This window comes from Excalfactoria chinensis, chromosome 17 (genome assembly GCF_039878825.1).
Source record: "Excalfactoria chinensis isolate bCotChi1 chromosome 17, bCotChi1.hap2, whole genome shotgun sequence".
In the NCBI taxonomy this organism is placed as follows: Eukaryota; Metazoa; Chordata; class Aves; order Galliformes; family Phasianidae; genus Excalfactoria; species Excalfactoria chinensis.
In genome coordinates this window covers 983,102-1,003,709 of record NC_092841.1, presented here as the reverse complement: position 1 = coordinate 1,003,709, position 20,608 = coordinate 983,102, and the positions used below count along the sequence as shown (strand labels likewise).

General features: G+C 45.6%; 1 protein-coding gene across 1 annotated transcript in view; it reads right to left on the bottom strand.

The window, feature by feature from the left end:
- Window positions 1–20,608, bottom strand: part of DNAH9 (dynein axonemal heavy chain 9) — a 164,745-nt gene that overhangs the window by 81,612 nt on the left and 62,525 nt on the right. The window contains exons 41-48 of the mRNA XM_072351683.1: window positions 19,809–20,048; window positions 14,861–15,022; window positions 12,843–13,039; window positions 10,753–10,915; window positions 8,984–9,107; window positions 6,847–6,989; window positions 4,131–4,292; window positions 3,282–3,515 (exon numbers count right to left, since the gene is read on the bottom strand). Of these exons, the coding sequence (XP_072207784.1) occupies window positions 3,282–3,515; window positions 4,131–4,292; window positions 6,847–6,989; window positions 8,984–9,107; window positions 10,753–10,915; window positions 12,843–13,039; window positions 14,861–15,022; window positions 19,809–20,048 (1,425 nt within the window). The remainder of the gene's footprint in view (window positions 1–3,281; window positions 3,516–4,130; window positions 4,293–6,846; window positions 6,990–8,983; window positions 9,108–10,752; window positions 10,916–12,842; window positions 13,040–14,860; window positions 15,023–19,808; window positions 20,049–20,608) is intronic.

Here is a 20,608-nt window from a genome sequence, read left to right as displayed (position 1 = left end):
TCAAGTTTCGCCCCTTCTGCACAGCAAACAGTTTCTCTTAATATCACACTTGGATCCAGAGCAATAACAGTCTGTCACGTCCATTTCTCCTTCCTGCACATCCCACTGCCTAGACCCAAAAACTCCTGAGGAGACCCTGGTCTGCTGGAAGACCTCACACCGCTGCCTTCAGGAAGGTACAGGCACAGCAGAAACCACAGATGTGATCCCATCAGTGGCAAGCAGAGCCATCCCCAACAGAGAACTGCTAGAAATCAAAGCACCAAAAGTTCTCCTCCCTCTGTAGATCTTATGGTAACAGAAGGACCCAAACAGACAAGAGTCTGGGCATTTACCCCTCTTGAAAGGCACAAGTACTCACATCTACTGGTGCAGCAATGTGAGACGTGCTTTATAAGCAATAAGTCAGAAGATTCATTGCCACCCCCAAGGAAGATAAGACAAACACCACTGTCTTTTCCAGTGTCTGCCAGCAGTGGTGAAAGCAGAAGATTCCTTCTAAGTAACATGTGTCTGGTAAGAAGGAAAAAGCAAGAATTACATGAGGGTAACAGTACAAAGGGAGACAGGAGTGGCACACAAAACCACAGAGGATAATTATCCCAAAGCAAGGAGAGAACACTATTAACCTCACTCCCATAGACAGCATTAATATAATGACCACATTAAGGTGTCAACAGACAGATCTGGCATGTGCCTTAGCACACTGAATGCCACCACTGGACAATAAAAGGTCTCAAACTGTGGTAAGAAACGTGAAAAACATACGAGCAGCTTCCTGAGTGCAGGACAGTTGCTGATAAGCAATTAGTAATGTGAGGTGGAAAGGGAAAGAATAAAGCAAATTAGAGATTCAAGGGTAATGTACTGTGACTCCAACAGGGAAGGAAGAAGTATTTGCCTACCACCCAGACAGAAGAAGAAGAATTATTAAAGAAAACCCAGAGGGCGGACTCCCTGGAGACTCATTTTATCTGATTGTCCCTGCCTCGCTTCAAGAACACAAAATACATCACAAAGGTCAGCAATTAATTGATAGAGCAAGCAAGACTTGAATCTAGAATCCAGATTTGTAACATTAACCAAAGTCATCCTCAAAATTACTCAGCAATGGGCTCTGAGTGGAGTGCTGACCTCTACATTGCAAACAACACTGAAAAACAAATGACTCATCTCGCAAATCTTCACAAGCCCATTATGTCCTAGGAACAGGGAGCCAGCTTCTGACTTTCTGCGTACAGAGAATGACAACCACCATCTTCATGGAAAGGAGGTTAAGCTGGCAAGCAAACAACAAACGTTTTTGTAGAAGAAAAGTTGGTGACCAAATGGCAAAAGAAAAGAAATGGAGACTATAAGGAAGGGGGGAGGATCCTCTGAAACTGGACTGGCTACGTCAAAGAGTGTAATAACTACCTGTGCAAGTGTACCCTGGGGGAACACTGAACAGTGTCTAGAAATACACAGAACTCCTCACTAGCTCCTCACCTGTGCCCACGTACCAGGAGCCTAGAGCAGGGACAAGGGGGACACAAGTCCTCAGTCCCATGGCACAGTCAGTTCATACACAGGTATCACAATGCTCCTTCCTTGCTTTGGACACCCAGAACCATAGCATGCCACTTCCAAGCACCACCAAGCTGCAGACAGCACGTGAGCACCAACCCCAGGCACTTCCATGAGTGAATGCTAAACTTCACATGTTTAAAGCCATATTCGAGATCAAACTTCCCGGTGTGATTTCCAGTAACACTAAATATCTACACTCTGGTTTCAAGTCAACAGCAGTTTTGACTGTTACGCACATCTGATAATTTAGGTATTTATTTTAGGCCCCCAGTGTTAATTTTAGATACTAATTTGACATATTTTGTCCTGGCTGTTCTGCATCTTAATCAGCTCCACAGACACTTCTCACCCCGGCCTTACTCCAAGCAGACATGAGCTTTCTGTTCCTTCACTCTTTTCGCAACACCAAAACCTACAAGAGAGAAGGCCCACGGGTGTTTGGCTTCCCATACCATCCTCAGTCCTCCCCCACTGCTCAGCTCTCATGTCAGTAAGCCACATGGAGATAGGCCTGAAGCATACAGGAAGGTCCCCACATTTGACCAACACTACTTGACAGAGGAACAGATCTAAATCATCTTGTCCACTGCTGCGGCACCAGCAAAACCAGCAGCACCCCACGTGTCATGGAAGTTACTTGCCACCAGAAGTAAGGCAGGTGTAAGGCCTGCTTTGTAGTGAGACCAAATGCTTTCGGCTCCAAATGGCTTCACAAGATGCAACAAGTGGTCTTCTCTACTAGCTGGTCAAAACCAGCTGCCTTCTAAGGAGGTCCTGAAACCTGCAAAGAGTACAACATGCCTGCTGCATCTCCCTGTCCTCAAAGACCTGTCCTGTGCCATGCAGAAAGCAGCTGTGCTTGAAGTGAGATGTAGAATATTGGAGTCGAGAGGCACTAATAAAACCCATATATCACCCTCCCACTAAGCACATAACTTGTTGAGCATGACAGACATGATTTATGCCACCAGAGCACACGGGAAAGTGGCTGAACCTGCTAGTCCTTCACTCACAGCAACCTCCATGCTCCTGTAGAGCAGCTTCAGGAGAACCCATTTGCCTCGGTGGAAGCTAGTAAGTGAACACTGATAAGAGTTAACAGAATATGAAATGGAACGAAAAACAGGCAGTTGGAACCAGTGAAGAGAGGTTGTGAAATACTCAGAACAACATCCAACTGCCACAGACGCATGCCAGTGATGCTTTTAGCAGGGGATTTCAGGACAGCTCATCTACATTTCAGACATGCACTGGTATTCCTGACAGACAGATAGCATAACGCAAGGATAAATGAACGCTGGCTTCATTTTTAAAGGATTCTTTGTTTAATTTAAAAGATAGGAGTCGTGCTGAAGTTAATATAGGTTTCTTGGATGCAATTCCAAAACCAACTGATCTTTCCGCATTTTTTAAGTTATTTTGTTACTGAAGCCAGAATATAACAACGTGAGGAAGACGTACACACCCAGCTGGTTCCCCATCTCATTTTAATCTCTCTGAGCTTTTATTTGGGATCAGCACCACTCAAGTAGCAGAGACCACACGCATATTTCTTCCCTCCTCCCCTCCCGTACAGAATTTATCCCCCAGGAATCCAGTTCAAGTCAGTCTAGGACCAGGACTCAGCACAGATTTTCCACCCTGCACATCTTCAGTCTGCAAAGCCCTTTTCTGAGCCAAACAACCCGTGTATGACCCCAGGCCTTCCTCACCTGGGCAGATGTACTGTTGAGCTTCTCCAGGCCGTTCTCCAGCCGCTCCATTTTGGCTGTTAAATCTTTCCTCTTTTTCAGCAGCAAATTCTGATAGAGTTTGATCTGCTCGAGGAATGATTTGGGAGTGGTGTAGTTGTACCGCCGCTCATTGCTCAGGTACAGTCGCGATACCTCGTTGACACTTGTGTGGACATAGGCCATGAATTTGCTTATTGACCCTTTAATGGAAGCCTGGAAGTGAAACGAAAAGGCAATGAGAAAATATTCCAAACAGAACAACTATATATCATGCAGACCTGTGCCATATATAAAGGAATTTATTAACGTTTTATTCTGTCGCAGCAAAATCCACGACGGAACATCCGAGTTGATCCCTTTTCATTTTGTTACCTCTAAAACAACTCCATCTGCTCATGCACTTTATACCTCTTTTTATATCCTTTTTTTATCTCATACTTTATCTTATTCCAAGCAATTTTTCTAGTGTTCAACTCCATCAAAATTACAGCCTTTTAAGTAGAAATTTGAGCATTTCTTCTGTACAAACGGGAAAGTGCACACACATAGAAAGAAACGCTGTTGTAAAACTTTATTCTTCCCAAGCTCTGTCCTGAAAAACCAGACAAACAGAACCGCCTCTCCGTTAGCCCAGCAGCAGGTTCCCACCAACTAGAACCTGACATCTTTTTGCCCTTGAGAAGTTTCTGCACTGATCTGTAAGCGGCCTTTTTAGCCAGCAAGGCAGTCATTTCACTGACGATACCATGGGTACATAAACACTTATGACCACAGCACTGCTTCTGCGAGGGCCCACGCTGCTCTGGGAGGGCTGGATGAGGGGCTCACCTCCACGCTGTCTGTCTCTCGTAGGAAGCGGAGGCTGACGGACTCGAGGGCCTCCTGCGGCCACTCCTGGAACCAGTCAATGGCCGTGCAGCTCACGATGGCGGGGAACCTCCTGCTGCGCACCCGCAGCTTGTTGCCAACGGGAGAAAAACACAACGCAACCTGAGGGGTCCCAAAGAGAGACAGGTTGAGAGGCAGGGCCACAAGCTGAGGGCCAGCTCAGCCCCAACGACTCAGGAGCCAAGGCCCAGCTCAGGCGTGCAGCCCAACCTGGGCTCCTCCAGTTGTTCCCAAAGGCAGATCTCATGCCAACACCTCAGGTTTCAGTAACCTCAATCCCTGAGCTTTTGCACTTTATGCCAATGAGCCTGGCCTAGAAAAGGCAAAATCTGGCAGTAAACGTGTTTTCTACTCTGCAATTAAAACAAGCAGTGGCATCAAGGATTGCTGCGCTCAAAGGCAGCAGCCTAGCACAATGTCACAGCCACAGCCAGTTTAATATAACCACTCTTTGCTGCCATCACAGTGACACAAAGCCCAGCAGAGAACAGGCATCCAGATCCAACAGGCACCCACATCCAACAGGCATCTAGATCCAAATGGTGCAACAAAGAACTAAAGTGAATGGATCTCTCAGACTGCAGTATCCTTCTTTCTTCCACTTACCCCTCCCTAAAGGTCCCTGTGCTTTTCTACTGTGTTGGTCCCAGGAGAGCACAATCCAGAGGGAACTTCCTCTCCCAGTGTGTGAAGTCAATACAAGGCAACTTACTTTTCCTCTTTGCTGCCTCACCATCATTTTCAACAGCAAAATAAGACACAAGGAACAACATCTGCCAGAACCATCTATCACAGGCCTTTTCCTGTAAGCCTGCTGTTGTTGTGCATCTACACTGCACAATCGAGTTGCAGTATCTGAGCAAAGGCCAGTGTGGGAAGCAGCATCACTCACTCAGTGAATCACCTCTCTCCAGCCTGCATAGCCCTGCGAGTGACACAGGGCAGGCTGACATTGTGTCACCATCTCCACCAAGAGTCAAGACCAGGTTTTTAGATGCTGTGAAAGCCAGTCTGTAACATGTTTGCTTCCACTTCAGGGCATTCATCTGGAGTCAGAGCTGCTGCTCCTCTAAGATAGTCACTACATTCAGGGGACAACCATGTGAAAAATCATCCTACACTTGGGCACCTCTGTGCTACTCTCTGAGGGCCAGGCAAGCTATTCATGTATCAAAGCCCTCTTCTGCACCTGCATTACTCTCTCAAGACCCTGAGGCAGAGGTTTGCTGGTGCTCAGGCTTCACAGGTCCAAGCCCCAGACCCAGCTGCTCCCTGAGTTCCAGCAAGGCCTGGGCAGTGATGGCTCCATCAGCTTTCTGCACAAAGCACGATGAGGTCACAAAATGCTGAAGACAAAAAAGAGCACTTCCCATCCATCTGCTTTAGTACTGCATTAAGGAGAAGGGCAAACAAGGAAAAGCAATCAGCCTCCATGAAATCACACTCACGGTGCCCTTTTAACTAACCTGAACAGTCAACAGGAATATACAGAGGGAGGGGCACTGGGCAGAAGACAAGCAAGGTGCCTGAAGATGTATAAAACAGCCTCAGAGCCTGTCAGAAATTCTCCTCCACACTGTCAGAGGGCCTGGATTCCTTCTCCTTGGGCATATATATTGTGGCATGATCCTCAAATTTTCTCCTAAAATTCAACTTTCTGCTTGTTCCTGATCCTAAACACATGCTCACCTACATTGTGTGCCCCGGTGGCGCAGCGGTAGAATTCCTGTTTGCAACACCAGGGGGCCCGGGTTCGAATCCCCCCCTGTGGAGCAGGGGGTAGAAGTGCCGCTCTGCTACACAGAGGGCTCGAATCCCGGGAGTTGGACTCGATGATCTCTAAGGTCCCTTCCAACTCGCACAATACTATGATAATATGATCAAAAAGGGAATAGGGCACTCCACCTCAGTGAGCACGTCCCTCCAACACAAACCAGACACTAAGAAGAAGGACTGGTCTTCACGAAGCAATGGTCAAGTCTTTACTCTCTGCCCACCCAGCCACTTCAATTTTGGATCCCAGCACTGTGCAGTTCTGTAGATGGACAAATACCTCCTGGAAAAGTCCAACTTCTTCTGGCAATATACTTTCTCTACATGCTCAGCATACCTGAAAGTCCAAAAACTGTTTTGGGATATTAGGAAATATTTATATGGGAAGTATCTCCCCTACCCAGAGCTGGGAATATGGGCTTCAATTGAATACATCTTGTAAGTATTTCATGTCCCACTCGGTTCCCAGCACTCTGGTTTTAAGGTACTGTTTTTTAAATTCTTCTAGTTACAGACTGTCAACAACATGAAGGCAGATCCCCTGTGTGACTTTTCCAAGCAGTAAGACTCAGTCCTGATGCACCCCAGCTAAAACCCTGGTGCATTGCTTTGAAAATGGAAAGGCTGGTCCTGCTCAGCTCTTGAAAGTGACAACATACAACTCCCATAGTGCTGTCTAACGCCCACAAAGTGATGACTACAGACAGCGATTATTATGCTTCAGTACTTACTGAGAAAATCATGGTTCACATCATGAACAGGCAAAAAAGCCTTTCAGGCTGCAGGCTGAGGTCCCTACAGTGTAGCCCAAAGGGTTTCCAGCACTTGGAACTACACTGACGTAGATAGGGAGGACCCAAAGCTCCCACAGCCACTGTCTCACCTTCAGCCGTCGTCGAACACGCTCTATGAAGAATTTCCAGCAAGTCTCTCTGGAGTCCACCAGGCCCTGGCCTTTGACTTCATTCCTCACACTGTTGATGATGTTTTCAACCTCATCATCTGGGAAGAGATCGGGGATTTCACCTAAGAGAAAAGGGTACATTCTGGTTTGCTGGGCTGCATTTTGTTGCACCCTTACAGCAAAGTGAAGCAGCTGCCTCCCTTCCCAGAGAAAAGCCATCGCATCAGGTGCCCACGAGCCCCAGCAGCAGGAAGGTGGCACAGAAGGTCGCTCTGCTGAAACACAAACATTTGTGAGAGCCAACTCTCTTATACAAGCCCACAGTAAGCAAACATGCAATAGAATCAAAGTACAGAAAGACCATTATTTTCCAATTAACAGTGCTGGCTTGAACACAAATAATAATAAAAATAATCAAATCCCCATTATGTGTTACACAATAATGAATTCTTTTCAGTATTACAAATGAATGTGAGACTTGTACAATTCCTGCAGAAGCTCAATGCCATATCCAGAACTTTCAAATAAGCCACTAAAGCCACTAATACTTTCTAAAAGATGAAGTGTTTTTAAGTGTTAGAAGTTCATGGTTATGCGACTGACTGCCCAAAACGCACCCAACCAAACTTCTTTTTTAGTGGTTCCTCAGTTTGCCACTTTTCACTTCCTTTCTGGCACCTGATTTGATTGAAATCATCACTATTGACTGATATTGACCATCAATATGAGCACTAACCAGCTAGGGGAATATAAATCAGTAGATTTCAGATTATAATACATACTATAATATACATTTTCTTATAGCTTCTTAGGTGAAGGAGTAAGAAAATGCAATCATGTAGATAACAGTGAGCTATCAGAGTGGTCAGCACATCCCTGGTAGCTCCAACCCATGTCACATAGAAGCAGGGTCCTTGCACAGTCACCTCCTCAGTGCAGCCCCAATTCTGTGCTGCAGCTGTGAGCCTAGAAAGAGAATCTTCTCTGTCCTATTTACCCACAAAGCAACCACAGGAAAACCACAACACTTTTCAAAGGAGCCATAAAATGATCTCAGCAACTCAACTCAAGTCTGCTCCTTGCTTCAGGACACTGCAGAGCTTCATCGTGAGTCAAGGAGATGCTTGTGTCATCTGCAGCAGGCAATGAGACAGTGGCAACTACTTGTTGCCCTCCACAGCATCCCCTGTCCTTACAGCTGGTTATGAATTAATCACAAGCAGGACTTGTTTGCTGCTCCAACCATCTGGCGAATTTATAGTCACATATGTCATCTCTGAAGTTACTCACAAACTATCAGTCCCCTGTGCTGTTGACTCTGCACCTTCACCATCCATAGAGGTCACCTGAACCAGCTGGTACCTTCTTTCTCTGGCTCATACACAAGGCAGCAAGTGGCACGCAGTTATAGCAGCGATTTACCAGGGAGTCTGGGGAATAATCCCTCCCTCGGCTACTTTGCACCATCATGGTGACACCTGTGTGTACTCCAAAGTGCACCATAGTTGCAGTGCGCCCTGCAGTCACATGCACACACTCATGCCACATTCTGCAAGGAAATCAGGCATTTGCATGGAGACCATGGTGACAATCCTGCAGATTGCTGCAAGCAGCAAATGAAAAAGGAAGAGGAAAATGACTGGAATGGATTAATTAGCCATGTGACACCCACAGATAGGGTCATCTGTGGCTTTAACATCATCCACCGACTCAAAGAAGCTTCAGTCAAATGTTCTACCCAGAAGCAATCTTATCAGACACTTAGAAAGTGGATGCGTGGCATCCATAAGTCAAACTCCTCCTCTTTTGGTACATTCCTTTGGCTCTGTCCTCAGCTGCAATATCACAATCGACAACACAACATCCACAGGCAGCATACCATAAAAGAACAGGAAAAACAAGGTAGGAGACATCAGAGAGAAAAAATCTACCAGATGGAGTTATTATCCTCAATAATGACACCTGAGCGTGGCACTTACTTCAGATTTTGGCCAACATATCTTCTAATTCACTTCACATACTGCCCTTCAGCACGTTCCGGAGCTACAGATATTACCATGAGGAAATTTACAATGAAAAAAGGGGAGAGGAGAAGTAAAAGCAAGATGAGACATACCTGATGCTAACAAGTCATTTACCAGCACCAAGAACTGCTCGTCAGCCACCTGCACGTCAGTCATCAGGAACACAGTGCCTATGTTCTTCACACCAGCTTTCAGGTAGAGGTTTGCCAGGTCTGCCTGGAGGTTGAAAAGCAAGTGGACTTAGGGGCTGTCCTGCAAAACAGGGGCTAGGTGCCATCCTTCAATCCCTGCACCTCTAAGCAGCACACAGGACATACAGGGGTGCCCAAAACAGCCCACCAACCACCAGCCCAGGAACTTCAGCAAGCAACTTTGCTTCTTCTAAAAGAACAATCTGTTCCATTCATCACTGGATATTTGGACTAGATCAGCTGTAACAGCAGGGTGGGCCAACTGCAGACAGGGTGATCTGTCACCATCGTGCTTTTCCACAGATGAGAAACAAACAAACAAAAAAAACCAACCTTCACCCTTCATAAATTCTTTGAAAATGAATACAGAGTGAAGGGAACATCAAATTACCTCCCACCTCTGCAGACAGAGAAGCACTGAGGTGCTTTGAAAACACATTTATTAATGTTGGGATCAAGCTACATTTCTAGCTGGGAGCGCAGGCTTCTTAAATAAGTAGGCAGGGTGAAGCTACAAAATCCCATGAATGATGCAGAGAACACAGAAGGGAGATGAAAATAGGTGGGACAATCTGGTGTGACATAAAGAAAACAACTTGTTCACAACCACAGGCCATCCAAAGGAAGATGGCGGCACTACAGACAACAGTCCTGCCACTTCTGTGGTATAACTAATGACATTCCAACTGCTGCAGCCCCTACTGAAGTCCCAGTTAATGATGTTTCAGAAATGTAACATACTGACCAGGAAGCAAAGAGCTGGAGATAAGCAGAAGACCAGCCCAGACACAGCTCTGACCTGATGATGCAGAAAAAGCCAGACCTGATCAGTTCCTGTTTGCAGAGCTTGAAAAACTGGTCAGTAACCAGGAAAGCCTACACTAGGATGGGAAGACACCAGCTGGGTTCCACGCTTTGCCAATGGCACTCGCTACCCTGAGACCTCCTGTCCTGTCTGTGATGGGGAAGGAAGCCAGGATCCACCAGCTATCACATCTCCCAGGCAGAACAGACCACAGTTATTGTGGCTGTGATTTTTACAACACAACATTTTTAAAGAGAGTAATTTTGTCAGAAGCTACTGGACTTCTAAAACTTTTCAGTGATGTTTTTCAGTGTCGACTTATAACTTCTAAGCTCATTAGCCTGTAGGTATCCTCTGTAGTGACCCACCCACTGCTTGCTCAGCCTCTCCCCTACCTAAAAGGCTGGATGAAGAACTGGCTATGATCTGGGAGCTCTGCTTCTCTTCTCTCCTGCTCCCAAATCACTCCATAACAGACATCTCACTAATCAGCTACTTACTATGTCTTGTTTTGGTCATATTTAATAATCAGAACTTTTCTACTCCTTTACATTTTCTTCTCATTGAACAAAGAAGATGTAGATGGAGTAGAAGATGTAGATGGACACTGTCAATACAAAACCTTGGGCTGAAGCACTGTCAGCTCACAGAATGGCCAGGGACAGCAGATCAGCCTGTATCTCTGTGTAGACACACTTCAACAAGATACTTGGTGACAAATTTCTCCACTCTGCAGTCCCAACATCAAGGTGGGAGCTTTCCCGTTTTCACATCCGCACTGTTTGGTATTCAGCAAAACCAAGTTTCTGGGCTAAGTTCTGCTTTTTACTTCTTTTCCCCAACCTCAGTCTTAAAAGTCACCTACCTTCAGGTCAGGGATCCCGTAGCCTTTCCTCAAAGTCATCTGGAAGACCTCCAAAGAGCTGATGAAGGCTGCCAGCCTGGTCAGGCTCTGCTTGCCGCTGCCACCCACACCGACCAAGAGTGCATTTCCTCTGGGGGACTGCAGGATACGGTTGATGCGGCAACTAAATTGAAGCATAGGAAATCTCTCTTTAATAAGAGTATTTCTCTTTTCTTCTGCCCGCTGCACTTCTATACATATTTTATTCACTAAGAAATTGTATTCTGAATGAGATGAAATATGTCACTCTCAGAGATGTGTCAGCAATCCCCATCTCCGCCGAGACCCATATAAAGGACACGGCTGATGAAAATAAGTTTGGTGGCAATTTGGACTGCATCCAGTTCTTATTCTAGCTGCCAAGTCCTAATGGACAGAAATCAGTAAAAAAGATGAAAGTCTGGCCATCTTTGCGGGGATGTGAGAGAAAAAGCACATTGCATGGATGTGCAAAGACTGGGAGAAAAATCCAAGGATCTGATGCAGCTCTCCATAGGTTCATCTTCACGAAGCATTTGGAGCCCATGTCCAGATGAGGCATCCTGCTATGCCATTAAACCTATTTGTATGTGTCTACCATGGCATAAATCCTATCCAGAAAACACAGCTTGTGTTTTGTACTTAACCAAACACCACTACTTAAGAGCAAGATATTCTCATTCTTAGGAATGAAACATACTGCTTCCCTGGTCTGTTCACTTGTACTGAGAGTCCCACAGTTAACTCATCAGGTTTCTGTGTATCCTCTTTAAGCAAAAGATGACATCTCCACTTGTTGAAATTCTTTACGAAGGAGAATCCTACATGTGAAGACCTCACTGTCCTGTGTCTTAAACACAGCTCCCCTCTTCACATCACTGCCTTTATTTAGCTCACTTTAAGTATTCTCCTATACTAATCTGCATTATTTTTTTTTAAATAAGGCTGTGAGAAATACTGTAGTGCTTTATTACACCCAGAAAAGCAATCCAGCCTGTGCAGAGAGCTTCAGCACTCCCAGTTTTAGCTCTCCAAGCAATGTGCAGGGCTGCGTCCTTTGTGAATGTGCACAATGAGCACTGAGTACTGAGATGTCCCGCTCTCAGAACAGAAACAGTTAAGTGACAAGTTAAAGAGCTTCAACACTAGATATACCTATAGTGCCACTATTGTATCTATAAAATTGCCGTGAGATTGACTTCATTAGGTTGCCTTGTCCAGAGAGAATTGAAACCATATGCACTGGTGTGCAGCAGGAGGGTGGCAGCCTCCTGGCTCAGACACACAAAGCTGCAGCTCTGGAGATAATGCCTTTAGAAAGAAAACAAAAACCACTTAAAATGTTGATTTACTCTAGAGATCCCCTCTTCTCTAGCAGCCAAGAGCCAGAGCTGCATTTCTGCACAGAAAAAAATGAAGCTTTTTCTCTGCTGGGATCCCCAAAAAGCATTCAGATGATTTTTGAAAACCACCTCACTATCTGCACCAAGACATCTAAAGGGGATTCATAACCACAAACTGAAGACTTGCTATTTTCATGGAATTCCACATTTGATTTCCATCTGGACCTCCTGGTCCCGAAATGCAATCAAAGCAATTCCAATGCCTGGAAACATTTAAACTGGTGGGCTGAACAAATATCATTTCACTCTACGTGCATTTGAAAATTCCAGGAAGAAACTGTAAATGTGGCTCTAAATCATCTCGGAAAGCATTCAGGGAAATCCCAAAGCTGGCTCTGAGGTAAAGGCCCACAAAAATAATGAAGAGCTTAACAGTGTCTCATCCATTAAATGGCCACGCAGTATGCAGAGCACTGAGAGACGAAGATATCACACAGATAACCAGAATCTAAAATAACCACCAGCAAGCAACACCCCCATCTCCCAGCCCCAGGTATCCTCATGGCTTCCACATCAGCTGCAAAAGAAGTGTAGCATCTGTGCAGGGTGTTTCACATGGGGCTTCTGCACACCTACATCAGCTGCAAGTAAAGATACCTACAACTCTACAGAAGCAATCTATGCAGAGAAGTGCTACGAGGAAACTATAAAACCAGAAAATCCCCTTACACATGGCACATGGCATCCTCAAATAGCACCAGGTTCATGGCAGGATTGACTTCATTGTAGTTGTCCAAGGCTTCCATGAGGATCTGGTTCAGCTCCTCCCAGGTTGGAACAGGCCTATAGCTGGGTTCGCCAATGCCTTTAGCAAAATGGCAATAAACATTCATTCTCTTGGTCTGCTCTAAAGTCTCCTCAATGTCCTGTCAGAGAAACACACACATATACACGTGTATATAACAAATATAGAAATAAACATACAGCTCTATGCCATCTTTCCAAGTACATTTAACTAGCAAATGTATTCTAATGCCCATGTAGCTGTACCTGTGTGTTGGGAAAGGTTAAAGAGGGCAAGAAGAGAAAAGGAGAAAAGAAAAAAAGCCCTGATACTGATATCCTTCACTCTCACAACTTTTTGGAACGCATGAAAACTCAACTCATTGCCATAGGAGAATGTGGCCACAAGAAAAGCTCTGCAGCCACAGCCATAACATGGAAACATTTAGGTTGGAAGAGACCTTCAAGATCATCATGAACAATCATCAGCCTGGCTTAAGGGAGGCTTTGGGCAGTGAAAAATGCAGCTTTCGGCCCCATTAATACACTTTAGAGTGAAAAAAGAGGGCTTGTGCTCTGCAAGGGCTTTTGAGTTTCCAGCTCAGGAGCTACATCCTAAAGTGGTGCTTTGATCTATCAAAATGGGCATTTCATCCCCAAAAGAGATTTCAGGCTTTGAATATCAGTCTTTGGTCCCTGTGACATGGCTTTAGGTACTAGAAAGGAGGCTCTGGGCACTGAAATGAGGGTTTGGGCCCTCACAGTGGTGGTGGCTGGTGGATGGGAGAGGGGTTGGCTGTCAAAGCAGACTTTGGGCTCTAAAATTCAGACCTTGGCCCCTAGAACAAGGCTTTGTCCCATCAGAGAACATGGACATCAAAGAGGAGTCTTTGTGCCCTAAAATTAATGCTTTGGGCCTTAAACTAAGACTCCAGGACTGAAAAATTAGGCTGTAGGTGATAAAACAGTGACTCTGGATCCCAAGTACAGGTTCTAGGCCTGGAAACTTAGGGTTTGGTGCTTAATTATAAGGCTGTCGTCTATAAAATCAACTATCTGGCTCCTGTTCACACATTCTCTAACCTCCAAGAGATAGTATAGAGCTTATATACATTAATATTTTACATTATAGAGCTTTACAAGATTGTGCCTTAAAAAGTTTCTTTAAAATGAGGCTCTGTTCACTACAGTGAGAATTCAGACCCTGAGAATGACTCTCTGAACCTCAAACCAAGGCTCTAGGCCCATGAAAAAGGGGCTTGGAACCTGAAATTGAACAAGTGGCCATATACCTTATTCACATCATTGTTTCTCAGCAGTACGTACGTTTGTGATCAGCTGCTCTTAAGAATGAAGCACACAAAGAGCAAAATTTCATCAAAAATCTCTGAAGTGCACCTTGAGAACTGCAACCATTTCCATAGAACCAAACTGGTACGTCAGTTCCATAAAAACAAGGTCAAACATCCCACTGGTTTTATGGTTTTGTTGCTCTTTTTTTCTTGCATTTTAATAAATATATATTAAAAATGTTGTTACTTACATACATTAACTGTACTACATATTTTATAAGCATCTGAAGACAATTCCTCTTCACTCAGTGTGGCCCAGACAAGTCAACAGGTAGAATATCCATGTGCTAAGACTTGTGCCTGCATCCCCCTTTGCTTCTGCTTAGAGCAGGGGGATGTGACCCTTCTCCTGCTTGTACAAGTGAGACTCAAATGGATTACTTCCATTCACAGAGCCCAAATCTCCTCTTCCCAAGAACCTTATGGAGTGGATCACAACATTGGCAGCCCAGGACACGGATGACAGATGCTGTTCCTGGGCTCTTGCCATAAGCAATGCCCTCCAGGCAAACGAGAGGTGGGCACATTGTGTCAAATTCTGTTCTCCTAAGGAATTTGACTTTTCTTGTGAGTGTGCACATTACTATCAGAGTCATGAACTTCAACACTTACGTCATAGAATTTCTTCACCATCTCCAGCTGGATTTTATCAAAGGTACCATAATCCTTTTCTTCAACCATCTTATCCCGGTACACCCGGTTTGACTCGTGCAGGTAGAGCTTTACCAGGTCTTGGGGATGCTTCAGACATTCAGGGGTAGAAAACAGAAGACCCTGGGGAGAACAAAGACAGTCAGGAAACACCAGAAAACCCTTCAAACCACTCATGGACCAACCTCACTGCCAGGATCCAGGCTACCAAAAGACAACGGGGCTGTAAATGTGGATTTAGTATGGAAACCTGCATCTGAACTTCTGAATAAGCCCCTACTGAACAGCCCCTGCAGAATGTGCCCTTTGATATCCTACATTTCCTAAAGCAGTTTATATTCATTGTATTTATTTTGAGAATCCAGACAGCATCCCCAGTGCAGCCTGGTTGTGCTGGTGGTCCTGATCTCAGCATCAGAGAGCATGGAGAGCCAGGTGCCAGCCCAGATGGGTCCCCAGCACCCCCATGGAATACTGTGGGTGCTTCTTCAATAGGAAAAAAAGTAGCTTGGAAATGTTAGTTGTGATGATTTTTTAAAAATCAATTAATTTTAATTAGGAGCATTCTGCCTACAGGAAATATGAGTTGCTGTCTGCTTATCACAGTATGTTTACCACGAACTCTATTAAAATGCATAAAAGAACTATATTTCAAAGAGGTGTCTCCTTAACTAAGCCTATTAATGGCACAAAAGGCATTCAATAGCATGAATTAAACAGACAGCTTTTATTCCGAACATCTAATTATTTATACATAAAATAGAAAATGCATTAAAAGCAACATAAAGTGTTCCCTCTCAGCTCACTGGCCCGTGGCTCCAACCATTTGGGTTTCCTATTTGTCATTACAGCTGCCAAATCGTTATTTGATTTATTTCCGAAACAAAATGAGTGAGAGAACAGCTGACAACTTGAAAAGAGAAAAGGCAAAGGTGCAACCCATCAAGCTGCAAGCTGATCTTAAAGAAATATCTATCACTCAGCTTTCAAAAGACATCTCAAGCCACAAAGGATGTTGCTGTATTGACGCAAGCACACGCTGAGGCCACATAAGAGGGGAGAATATTCACACTTTGCTGCTTTTTAATGAATTTATTAACTTAGTATCCAAACTTCTCCCCATCCTCACTTTGCAGAGCAGCCCCTCACCGCTGCTCTGGGCAGTGCTGACAGTCCCAGCCCGCACACTCAGCTGCTGCCCCAGGGGATGCTCTGAGCCCTCGTTGTGCGGCCATAGGGCTGCTGGTGCTGCTGCTGTGGGCATCCAAGAAGGGGGGGCTGAAGCACAAGAGGAGGGCTGTGGAATGACTTCTGTGTGTTGGGTTGGAGCTGGGAGGCAGGGAAAGTGCAGAGGTGAGTGTGAGGAGAGCTTTAAGCAGTGTTTAAAGCAGTAACAACTTGTGCAGTGCAATGATCGCTGGGGGCCATCCTGCTCACCTCCTTCCTGCCAATACTCTTGGGGCACAATCAGGTCACAACAGTGCCATGAAAACAGCGACAAACATGGCATTAACACAAGCAGGATGTGAGCCAGCAATCCAAAGTCCTATTTAAAGTATCGCACCAATTTCTAAGCATGTTACATGGAGAGGACTGATGAGAGCCATCTGTTCATACTCTGTTGTGTGATGCTGCATTTGCTGGGGCAGCCCAGAAGCACCCACCAAGCAGAGGGAAATCTGCTGGAGCCCACATGAAGGAGCAGCTGAGCCAGGAACCACCACTATCATCACGTCGGCAGGCAGAGGGATGCCGTCTCTTCTCAGCTGCCGTGATCTTAATGTGACACGCTGCTCAAAAATCTTGTTAGAAACGGGAATAAAAAGCAAAATACAGCCCTGCTGAGCCTCTGGTTATTTTACAGAGACGAAAGATATAATTTAGAGCATAATACCATGGTAACCCTTTCGGAAGGGAAAGAAAGACAGCAACAGGGCTTCCTCTGGTGTAAACCAGCGGGGATTTCATTTTTAAAAAGCGTAATCCACCATTCCATCACTGCAGAGACCTGTCTTCTTTAATCAAGGGTAAACTGCCTCAAGCGTACCAATCAGTTTAACTCTGCAGTGCACGGTGGGGCTCAGAGGCATGAAAAGGTGCTACAGAAATGCAAGGGGAAGTAGTGTCAAACTTTAACCACAGATGGACCCGCCACAGGGAAAAAGGAACAGATAATGATGGTGAACCCAGATTAACTCAGATTATAAAGGACTGAAAAGCAATCCTGCCCCTTCAACAGTAACACCAGCAACAGCAAGTGACACAGTTTGAGGTCAAGGAGCCAGGGCTGCCATTCCTGCAGTTCTCACCTGATCCCTCTCCAGCCTCTATTTGCCCATCATTTGGTACAGACACTGCCAGCCTCTCCCCACCCTGAGCACCAGCAGGTAGATGTGATAGTAAATGTAAGCTGTTTAGTACTGCTTGGCTTTACAGTGCCTGATGAGCCTTCTGTAACTGTACAGAATGACTGAGCTGGAGTTCCCTGATGTCTTCACAAGATCCCCACACCTGAGCAACCACACAAAATCAGCCTGACCAGAGTTCTGCTATCATTTGCGGCGGACATCTCCTATAGTCACCTACAGCTGCCACATGGCCAGTGCAGGCCAGGAGGTGATGGTGCAGGTGGAAGGAGTGACACGGAAGCACCAAGTTCCCATCTCCATCTGTCAAAAGGTATTACTGATGACTGCTGCTTTGGGTAGTCTTCCTTTTTTGTGTAACACTCGCATGCATACGAGGTTCAAACTCAATCATTTTTCATTAGCTGCAACAATTAAGGCATGGGCTCCTGGAGTGTTTGTAATGAGACAATTAGCACAGGGCTCCTTGTCATAAGAGCTGTCAGGGAGTTTTGACAAAGGGAATCAGTCTGGGTTTGCAAGGCCCTACTTAAATGTTTAGGTACGATATTAATATCTATTATGCTATGATAATGACAGAGCCATTGGACAAATTGCAAACGGAGCTGTTGTTAACGACCTGTGCAGAACCAGCAATAACACAGCACAGAGATAGCAAGTTCCAAAGGTTGCCTCCTCCACTGCTGCAATTTGCATACGTTTTGTGCCTTTAACAATTATCATTGGTTGCGTGTATAATTACAGCATAGCTGGTATAACAACAATCCCCGAGTGCCTTTTATATATGCAGCTATTACGTTATATATCCAGCTAACACGTTCAGTGTTTGATTGTTTGTCTGGGATTAAAAGGTATTACACGCTGACCTACAAGCATTATGTCTGCTGATTCTCTCCTTTCCCAAAGGCTAAGGAAACTCAGGCAGCCCCACTATTCTTCTTTGTTGGAGGAGGTTTTTTGGACTGCTTTATTTTCAGACGGCATCACATCAGGAGTTGTGACCATACAGGGAGACAGCAAGGTGGGTGGAGAACTGGCTGGACCAGCAGACTCCAAGGTCAATGTTATCAGGTCTACCTGCAGACCAAGCAGCAGCAGTGATGCCCAGGGTGGTGACTCAGGAAGCAGAGAGGCACTACACAATGACAGGCAGGAGAAAAACTGCAGGCAATTCAATCCACATGCAGGGAAAGACAGAGAAATGGGTTTGTTCAGGCTGGGGAAAAGGAAAAGGGGAACCCTACTGCTGTCTGTGATCAGCTAATGGGCATTATAGTGAGGACTGAGCATTAGTTCCTTTGGAAGCACATAGCAAAAGGATGAGAAGCACAAACACTTCACAACAGCGTGAGTACAGCAGTACAGCGATGGCCATGGCGGCTGTGGGTTCTTCAGTGCTGGAAATTCTGAAGCTGGCCCTGGTTGAGCCAGACAAGAGACCTTCAAAGGTCATTTCAGGGCTAAACTACAAGTCGATGAAGATATGACAAATGTAACACAGGGAAATGCATTCCCAGAGTTCAGAGCTTCTCTCAATTCTATGACTCTATGATTTAAAGTAAAAACAAAAACAAAAACCCAAACAAATATTAAATAAAGGATTTAAAGAAAAAAAACCCTGAACCACAGCCTAATAAACACGACAAGACCAAGCCAGGTTCCCTCCCTCCCACATCTCTGTGATAAACTGAAAGCCCCCTGAGCTCCTATCGCTGTCCCTGTTCCAGAGGCTTGGAACTGGGATGTGGCATCCCTAAGCCTTAATGGGCTTCAAACAGACCACAGCTACAACTAAAATACTCATCCACTGCTTCTCTCAGCACAGGTTAGAAGCCAGAATTCAGCATGGCCCACACCAAAGGCTGGTGATGTGCAGCTGAGCACTAAGGACAGGTCTGATTCCTCCTGAATGTGACCAAGTTACTGATTTGTTCAAGATCCTGTTCTTAGGTTTCCTATTGCTTTCCATTACTGCAGGAGGCATCCGAGCCTTTATTAGCTTCTTGGTAAAACAAACATAAATGAGAACAGCTCGCAGGTTAGGGCGATTCAAACCTCATCATCTCAAACTTCATTATCAGGCTGGCAGCTTCTCAGTAACTGAGAGCTGACTTGGAATCACACTATTGATCAATGCTTTTGATGTCATCTGTCACATGTGGGCTGGGTGCCTGGCCATGGAGAAACTACAAGGATGTGCCAGTATAGGCTGTCACACTGAGACTCACCAGCACTGGACCATTCCACCCACTGTCACTTCACTAAGTGCTGATGACCAACAGTCCCTTCAGCTGGCCTATTCTGCAGCCACACAGCCCAAATCTGCACCCCCTCCCACAGATATGGCTGAAGAGTAAACCAGCCTCAGACTGGTGTTCCTCACAGCCCTGGGTGATGGCCCTGGAATGCATCTAAAACCAAACGTGGACTACAGAATGGACTGAGATTCTCCTCTTTGCTCTGCTGCTACGTTACAGGTGGGGGACATACATCTGCAGCCTCCAGCCAAGCTCCAAGTGCCACAAAATGACAGCTGCACTTACTTGGAAGATATTGGAGAAGTCTCTCAGGTTGAAAATGTAGTGAAACTTGATAGCTGTTGGCAGGAAAGCAGCAGCCACCCTCTGGTGCAGGCCCAGGGCCAGGGAGATCAGCTGCTGAGCTGACTTCTGCACAGCTCCTGAGAAATTCCTGTTTGCCAGGTGCTGCGTTAGGATGGTGCTGTAGATCCTGGACAAGGCGTCCTGCCCAGGGCTGGAGAGGGCAAAGACGCAGAAGTGACGCTGAGGAAGAGAAAGGAAGAAGTGGAAAGGTCAGGGGGCTGTGCAACCACCCGTGTGGCACAAGGCGCTGTAGGACTTGGTGTCCATGTAGAATAAGGACATCTTCTACTTTCCAACTCCAATTCCCCAACAGAGGAAAGTTGGCAAAGTGACTTCTTTCAGCTCTCCAAATGAGATTTCACCATGTATTAGAAGTTCAGCCTATCTGATGGTCTCACCAACTGACAGAGCATTGCCACTCTCCATGCACTGTGTTCAATGCTTCAGATTAAACAGTCAAGCTAAACCAGTGTTGCAGCCTCAAAAATCTAACAGTAAGAGTGGTTCTATTTGGCAGTCCATTTGATCTCTCTCTCACTCAGAGCCTGCTTCCCCAGATCCTGACTTCTGTAGCTTCCTCTGCTCTTCCAGCAGCCCCTGGCCTCTTCCCAGCACTCAGACTGCAGTAACACTTGGCTCTCCCATTGCACTGAACCTTCCCTCCCAAAACAGGATGGCTATACACATGCCCTCTTTGGAAGGTGTCATTTCCCGTCCCTCAGTGGAGGTGCTCATTTCCA